We start from the raw sequence: 8,787 nt of genomic DNA, 5'->3' as shown, positions 1-8,787 counted from the left end.
CTAACTTTTCCTCAGGCCTGGAGGAAGTCACGTGATCCCCGCACACTTACCTGCGCTGTGTTCTCCCCTCATGCGGTTGTATCCCGCGCACAGTATAGAGCGCCCTCTGGCGTCTGTCCCTGGACAGAACCACCTTGCTAGATGGTAGCCACTTCTGCAAACAGTGTTCATATGCCGCCATCTTGTGGCAGTTTGGTGGTATTACAAATAAGCGATAACTTTCGATGTCTAGGTGTACGGTATGGCTGCGTGTTTTCTATAGAAGTGGAAAGTCACGTGATCACTGTCGCGGACCTTCCATGATCACGTGTGTTCTTCGCAGATGCCGAGGTCACGTGTGTGAATCACATGACTGTCCCTCCTGGGTTGTAGCCGCTGTTGTTAGTCACCAGGGGGCAGTGTAACTGTAGGTAATCGGCACCTCCCTGCCAGAGATGTCTCCTCCCCACCCCCATAATTGGGAGCAGTGTTGCCCCAAGGCTTTGGGGGCCTAAGGGGTATTTATGGGTAAAGCGCTGGCCTAGGCATTTCGCATGTTCTGTCTCAGAGGCACAAAGAGAAATCTCCTCTGGGTGGCACTGGAACCGGCGTCCCCATTGGAGCTCACTGTAAGATTTGCACTTCCTGTTGCAGTGACAACTCATTGTTGTGATGATGTTGGGGCAGGAAGTCTATTGATGTTTGTGTCCCCATAGGGGAGATTTCCCCTCACTTCCTGTCCCCTCATTGATGTGTTGTCACCTGGACAGGAAGTGAGCGGAAATCTCCCCAATAAAGGCTGGACTCTCTGTGTCCATCCAACAATCAGTGAATTGGGGAAATGCATTGCAGTGGATTCAGCAGGCTTATCACAGTGCTTCCCCAACACATGGCGGCCTAGGAGTGGGCGAGCCTGGAATATTTTCTAGGTCAGATTTGGGGTCACCCAGCAGGACAGGAATAGGTTCCGCCTCTATGTATTTAAAGGGCCCCTTAAAGCCAATCATTATTCTGCTTCACTTTCCCTCTGCCAACCAAATGTCTCTGTAAGCAGCTGCTTCTATCTGATTGGCTCCCAGAGTGTCTGTGCCGGGGAAGCCAATATAAGGACAGATCTGGCTACTTTTATTCTGAATGATTTCCATTTAGGTGCCACAACAAAAAAGCCCTTTAGTCCAGTTTTGAAATGTTAAAACTTTATTTAAAAATCCAATGACATCACATTCTGAAATCTGGGAATCTTCATGGGGCTGCTGATTGGAGGAGCAGGAAGATGACCCCGGCAGTTGGTGATTCTCATTTATAGTCCAATGAGCAGGCAGTTGACCTGGGAAAAATGACTGGGGGAGGGGTGACACAGGTAAGAGTCCGCTGTGATGGCTGAAGTCTCAGGGTGTCACTCACCTTCTATTCTCTGCATTGTGGGGGCCCCACAGATGGCACCCTACACTCCCCTGCCTTTCTATTGGCTCAGAGGTGGTGACTGATGGGAATCTGCACTATGGCCTCCATGACCCCCAATATGGGCTCAGACCTCACCCGGCCCAACCAATCAGACTCCTCCTCCAGGGATCCTTGAACTGTCATTTAATTAGATAGCCAAAGTGGGGATGGGTTGGGGCCCCTTTGAGGTTTTTATTGAGATCTATGGGCCACAGTGCCTATTTCTGACCCCCCCCCACCCCCATTTTCCTTCCTATGCAAATCTTTATAACAACATCAGTCATCTCCTCCCCCACTGTAACTTTAGAGCCCGCCCCTTTTATTATGGGGAATGGGGATTGGCGCAGGTAGGTAGACACCATTGGGGAAGGAGGGTGTCATATGTGGGGTGAGGAGGCACAGCCTGGGGGCAATGGTCATATGATGGGCCCTCAGATGAGGAGTAAGAGGCTGGACCCCCATGGCAGCCGCTGTGGCCCCTTCTTCCTTCTGTAACCCAGCAGGAAGATCTCCCTATATATTGGATATAACCCCTGCTCTCCATGAGAGGTTATTTCCAATATATAGAGAGATTTACCCAACTTCCTGTTGTGCCACCAAGACAGGAAATACAGAACACAAAAACCTGGCTGAGGTTCCAACCCATGGATATAAGAGCCCAATCCAATGTGGGGTAGGGGGGCAAATTTCACAATGGGGGTCACTCCTGGTGTCACATGAAGGTTGCTGGCTGTGCGGGCAGAGGCCCTCCTATTGGTGACATCCCCCTGGGGGCTCATAATACAGCCATACTGATTGGCTCTTCTTCCTCCAGCTGAGATGTTCATTGGTTGAGGAGGTGACCCCTCCATGGGAGACCCGATTGTCCATTCTGGAGAAGATGGGGGTCACGGTTTGGGGGACATGGGGCCCCGCAGAAGGACAGACTGTACGGTGATGTGTAGACGGCCCAGCCCATCGCAGTCCAGGATGTCATGGGGGGAGCAGAGGTCCTCCTGTGGGGGGGGGGGACACCCAGACAGGTGACAACAGGACACAAGGGGGTGACAAATACAGTGACAACAGTACACGGATGGGGGGTACATTAAGGAGAAGAGACAGGAAGTGAGAAGATGAGATGGTCACCGGGTTGTCACACAAATATTCACATCACTTTTCATCCAACCCCCCACCTATTATAAATCCCTCACTCAAACATTGGATGGGGTTACTTCATGGGACTTACCTGAGCCCAGGATGATGCCTGGACAGAGATGGTGCCGTGCTTATGGGGAACAAAACAGGCAGTCGGGGGGTCATGTGATCACATGGGGGAGTAACACTGACACCACCCTGAACATGATGGACATTTATCTGCCTGGTGACCCCATTCATCCAGTCACATGACCCTATGTTTTGCACTGGGGACCTTTGGTGGTCCGGGGCAGATTTACACTTCCCCTCCACTTACCCCAGGTCAGACTCTGCTGCCCACCACAGTCTGGGGCAGGATGGATCCTTGCAGCTCAAATCAGATAAAATTACTGCCGTGTCACATGTGCCACCGACTTCTGAGCCTTTTCATTGGATGTTGGTGACATTACATTGATGAAATATGAAACAGCAATCTGTAGCCACACCCCCACTTTGTGCCCCCCAACACCTCTACACACCCACTTCTCAATCAGTGCTGCACAGCATCGGGGGGTCACCACTCCCAGTGCACCTCCACCGGTCGGGTCTGACATGGAGCAGGGCCGTGTCTGTGTGGTTGGTTTTATCTCAGCAGGATGATCAGGGTGACTGCAGGGAAGAGGGCAGGCTGCTGCCCAGGAAGGAGAATCTCCGGATCAGTGACACCATGCTGGCACAATGTGGGGGCCTTCCTTCAAGTTTGGAGGCTGGGAGAAGTTAGAACCCCATTTAGTTTTCTCTCACTATCTGCATCCCATTGGGGAGATTTCACTTCCTGTCTTATGGGCACAAGAAATGAGAAGTCACAGGATTAGGTGTCCCCAGTGGAAGATGTTCCCTCTATTCTTCCTCTGGTGACAACTGTAAAAATTTCAGATAGACTGTGACTTCCTGTCCTGGGATTATGGTGACCGCCGGTGGTGGAGATACAGATCTGGGGGACCCGGGGCAAAAATTTGACATCACCAATCTTCCAGAGCTAGAAATCTTGCCAGTGTCAAGTAAACACTGAGGAGGAATAGAGCTAGTAAAAGTAGGTAGGTGTTGTAAGGTGAGTCAGGTAGGTAGACATTGTCAGGGTAGGAGTTGGGGTCAGGTAGGTAGACTCAGACAGGCAAGCAGGTGGGGTCTGTTAGGTGGACTCTGTCAGGGTAGGAGGTGGGGTCAGGTGGGTAGACTGTCAGGGTGGGAGGTGGGGTTAGGTAGGTAGACTGTGTCAGGGTAGGAGGTTCGGTCAGGTAAGTAGACATTGTCAGGGCAGGAGGTGAGGTCAGGTAGGTAGGTAGACTCTGTCAGGGCAGGGGGTCAGGTAGGTAGACTGTAAGGGTGGGAAGTGGGGTCAGGTAGATAGACTCTGTCAGGGTAGGGGGTCAGGTAGGTAGACTGTCAGGGTAGGAAGTGGGGTCAGGTAGGTAGACTGTCGGGGTAGGAAGTGGGGTCAGGTAGGTAGACTGTCGGGGTGGGAGGTCGGGTAGGTAGACTGTCGCGGTGGGAGGTCGGGTAGGTAGACTGTCGGGGTAGGAGGTCAGGTAGGTAGACTGTCAGGGTGGGAGGCGGGTAGATGCGACACAACATGATAGGCCCCCGCCTATCATGTTTTCCTTTTAGATTTGGATGGGATGAGTAGTTTACATCTCACAGACCATCACTACAGGAAGACTAGGAAGTACCAGAGGGCCGCAGGTTGGGCCCCAACCAGTCTGGGGGGTGTTTGGATATCTACACTGGGAGGACTTTACAGGCCAATAACATACGGAGATATTGCTAATAATATAGACAGGTTCTCTTTAAGAACACAATGCTGCAATCTGAACTACAACTCCCAGCAGAAGCACCGGCTCCAATGAGGTGCAAAGTTTTTACAGATCGGTGGTGCTGCCCCCCCCCAAGTCACCAGACGAGACACTGAGCTGCTGTCAGTCTTTAATAACCATAAATAACCATTTACATATTATCCTGTCACTGTACAGTGCAGCGTGTTGGTGTTAGTTGTGTATATACAGTGTGTACATCGCTGTGCGGCTATAAATCAGGCACTGCAGGCTCTCAGTGTTCATTACAAATCTCCTAGAAAATATATTAATACTAATCATTCTACAATCTATATAAAGGCAGATCCATATACAGCATATATTACTATAGAGGGGCCCTACAGAACAGGGAGGTTACAGGGGCCCAGGTACCCTTCTCAGGATATAAATGGTGTTCAGCTATGTCCTCGGAGTGGTGCTTGGCTACATGATCTTTGGGGGATGGCATTTGGCTAAGTGGTCCTTGGGGGTTGGTGTTTGGCACTATGACCCTTGAGGGGGTTGTTGTATGGTTATGTGGTGCTCAGGGGTTCATGTATGGGTATATGACCATAGGTGATTGAAGTTTGGATTGGAGGTACTTGGGGGTTTGACCTTATAACCCCTGGGTGGTGGTGCTTGGCTTTATAATCCTTGGGGATTGAGGTTTGGTTGGTCTTCAGGTATGTGGTACTCAGGGGTTGGGGTTGGCTCTATGACCCTTGGGGGTTGTTGTGCAGTTATGTGGGCCGGAGGGGCTGGTTTATGGCTACATGACCCTTGAAGAATGGTCTTCAGGTATGTGGTGCTTAGTGATGTGACCCTTTTCCATTGGTGAATTGGCCACCAGTCACCTTCCTGGTAATCCAAACCATCACATCAATGGGCTCTTAATTTCAGCATCAACCAATCCAATATGGAGGACAGAAGATGGTGAACCACCAATGGCCTATCAGAAAAATGTGATCAATATCTTGGCAGGGTTGGATTTCCCTGACCCATCCATCCTGAGATTACATTATAAAGCTAAAAGTTCTCATCTACATCTTCTGTATCAGAGGTGGCCAAGCTTTTCGCACCCGCGGGCCACTAAATAAGGGCCCCTATAGTGATGTCAGAACCCACCCAGGTCTGAGCCTGAGATGGGAGAGTGGGTGGGTTGAGTACAGAGACACAACCCACTCTGAGAGGTCACTATGGGGGAGACATGGTCCGCGGCTCTGACCGGTGCACCCTCCCAGCAGGGTCCTTCTCCTGGCCCAGCACCAGCCAGAGCTGCAGCCCACCAAAATTTTCTTGTGAACCACCAGTTGGGCGACCGCTGTATATGACCAAATACTTCGAGACCTCTAAATGAAACATTACGCGAGTTCCCTCTGCCAGCTCTCAGCAAGCTTTGAATTAAAGGGGTCCGAGCCTTATGTTTGGTACCTGATTGTGGCCCAGCCCATGACCCTGAAGGGTGAGATTTTACAACCCACCTAGGCTACAAGGAGCTATCAGCACGTGTAATTCCATGCTCTCACCTATAGGAGGTGATGGAGATGGGCATCAAGACCTAAATTTTCATTCTAACTCCCGGGTGATCTTGGCAAGTCTCCAACCATGTGGTGCATTCACACTGTTCCAAGGTTAATGCCACCCATAATGCCCCAAGACTCCACACACAGTCTATATACAAAGTTACCCCCCCATTAACAATCATTTAGATATTTGTTCATTCTATATTATAAGAAGTCCCTCAGGACCAGCTGCAACCATCCCATCCCTTCCCTTCCTTTCCTTTCACTTGTCTGGGTGGAACAATTTAACTTGCAAAGGTTAAAGAGACTCCACCATCCATACCTTCTGTGCATTTAGTGTTTGTATCCCCCACACCCTAGGCATGCTACTCTACCTAGACATGTTCTTCTGGTACCTGGGCTCCTGGACATGTGACAACACTTGGCCGGCCAATCATCACATGGGCACGGGCAATGACTTGAACCCAAAGCTCAAACACTGAGGAGATTGGCGAGTGATCATGCTTGGAGGGGTTGGCTATGGCCATGATGATGAGGTTGTGGGGTATTAAACCTATCAGGGTTGATGTAAAGGTCGGCATTAAATTGCCTGTTTATTGGTAACAACCCCGTATTACGAAATCAGGTTCAGTATTGGCAGCTGTTGGGACCCCCGAAGAAAAAAACAAACCATCAGCGTCAATCGGCCCTAAATTATCAAGGGAGTAGGTCAGCTTCCCTCCCATTGGCTGACTGTAACCTGGCCCCCTCAAGGCAGCTATTGGTGAATTCCTGACATCACCTAAACCTAAAGGCACCTAATGTGAAAGTCAACATGATGAAGTGCCAATGTACCTGGCACCAAGATGGCGGCAGTCATGTGGAATTCTTCAGCAAGGCTGCAGCGTCCAATCAGGTTTTAGTGTTTAAAATATAACCTGAATATAAAGAAACTAAAACCTAGTGAAAAACTCTTCTAAGAAATCCAACTCCACTACTGCACATGGAGGTGAAATCACATTTTCAAGCGGAGCAGACACACAGTGTCACGTCTTTCACGCTAGCAGGCAGCCATATTTGATACGGCTCCTACAGGACAGACAGTTTGTTGTAGGCCACGCAGAGGGCCAGCATTAGCAGAGCGTAGAAGAGCAGGAAGCCATGGTGTTGATAGAGCAGCTGCAGGAGAGTAGAACACATCGCTGTCTCCTAGGAGAGGGCGGAGCTTGGGCTGCTCGTGGGAGGGTTGCTGGAGGCGAGGAGCAGCAGCAGAGAGGAGACCATCCTTTGTACAAGGTCCGGGCTCCCGCCTGCCAGGATGTCAGAGGCTGAGCAGAGATCTCGCTGCATAGAAACAGAGGAGCGGAGCAGGCATAGGGACAGATATGGAGTGAATCATGCTATGCAGTGGTAGGGGAAAGGGGGGGAATGTGTTGGGACAGCCAAAAAGAAGTGGTGGTGGGGAATAGATATGCAAAGGGAGAGAAAGGAGAAGCCAAATGATCAAAAGAAGACAAAAATATAGAGCATTGCAGGCAGAGCAGTCAGGGAAAGCGATAAGCAGAAGAGAAAGTGACCAGTGAGAGCCATAACGAGCAAAGCAATGAGGGTGCAGGATGGGCATTCACCAGAAGGGGGCACAACAGGCAGCACATGCAGATTACACCGTGCATATCACCAGAGAGAGAGAGATGATGATGTATAAATAAAAAAAGGCAGATGAGGAATGAAGAGAAAATAAAAACAGATACATTAATACAATAAGGAATAAGAAGCAGACATATAAAGCCATCTATAGTATAAGAAATGTTGTTGGGACACCTGACCATCACAGCCATTTATAAAAGGTGCACACCCTGTAATGAGGGGTCCTGGTAATACTATTGCATACAAAGACATTGTACATAATTGTGCTCTTCCAGCCTTGTGGTGACAGTTTGGTGAAGACCCCTTTCTGTTCTCCCACGATTGTGCCTCGGGGTACAAAGCCAGCTCCATAAAGACATGGGGTCACAAGGCAGGAACCTGAGTGTCCTGCACAGAGCCCTGACCTCATCCCTACTGAACACCTTGGGGATGGATTGGAATGGTGAGCCAGGTCTTCTCATCCAATGTCAGTACCTGACCTCACCAATAGGGGGCAGATTCCCAAAGACCCAACTCTAAATCTCATGGAAGCTATGGGGGGGGGGGGGGGGGGGGGGGCGTGACTTTATATTAATTACCCCATGGAATGATATTTCCATGCACTCATATAGATGTGATGGTCAGGTGAGAACATATGTTAGACCATATAGTGTACATTGATTTTTCTGTACTAGGGAGTATTATAAATTACTGGAGCAAAAATGCAGAAACTTGACCATTGCTTTAGCACCTGGAGGAAGAAACTTCTCATATATGACCTTGCTAAAAGACCTTTGAAATGTCCCTTTCCAGACCAGGGCTGTCCAACTCAAGGGCCACACGAGGGCTTGTACAGCACACGGCCATTCAGAGAAATACTGAATTTGTGGCTCCTGGCCCTGGAGTATTGCATTCGGACAGTTCTGCTCTCAGCTACACATGAACTCCAATCTTAGTGAAATGAAGCAATTATTAGGCTGTTGTTGGTCCTCGGGAATGTATGTTAATATTAATAAGCCTAGCAAGTTCTATTGACAGCTGTAATTTGGAGCATTAGAGCCCTGGCTATGGCCCTGCGACCGTGCACGGCCCGGGCTGCCTCTCTGGGGCCAGCGCGGCCATAAGTTAAGTTAACTTAATACCTATGGTGGATTTACCTCAGGGACGCCCAGCCTCTGGCATGCCTCCAGGAAGCTGTCTACATTCTTACGACATTTCACAGGGTTGAGCTTAGGCTGAAAGAAAACAAAGAGGATGTAAGTGTCAGGTGGGCT

At 49.8% G+C, this 8,787-nt stretch overlaps 2 protein-coding genes across 2 annotated transcripts in view; both read right to left on the bottom strand.

The window, feature by feature from the left end:
- The window catches only part of SAP25 (Sin3A associated protein 25), a gene marked incomplete in the record, with an annotated part of 7,900 nt that extends 7,568 nt beyond the window's left edge, over positions 1 to 332 (bottom strand). The window contains 1 exon segment of the mRNA XM_072403019.1: positions 51 to 332. Coding sequence (XP_072259120.1) covers positions 51 to 171 — 121 coding nt within the window.
- Positions 333 to 1,158: 826 nt separating this feature from the next.
- The window catches only part of LRCH4 (leucine rich repeats and calponin homology domain containing 4), a gene marked incomplete in the record, with an annotated part of 23,331 nt that continues 15,702 nt past the window's right edge, over positions 1,159 to 8,787 (bottom strand). Inside the window, 2 exon segments of the mRNA XM_072399244.1 lie at positions 1,159 to 2,417; positions 8,671 to 8,748.

This window comes from Pyxicephalus adspersus, chromosome 2 (genome assembly GCF_032062135.1).
Source record: "Pyxicephalus adspersus chromosome 2, UCB_Pads_2.0, whole genome shotgun sequence".
In the NCBI taxonomy this organism is placed as follows: Eukaryota; Metazoa; Chordata; class Amphibia; order Anura; family Pyxicephalidae; genus Pyxicephalus; species Pyxicephalus adspersus.
This window is presented reverse-complemented; position numbering and strand designations above follow the sequence as displayed.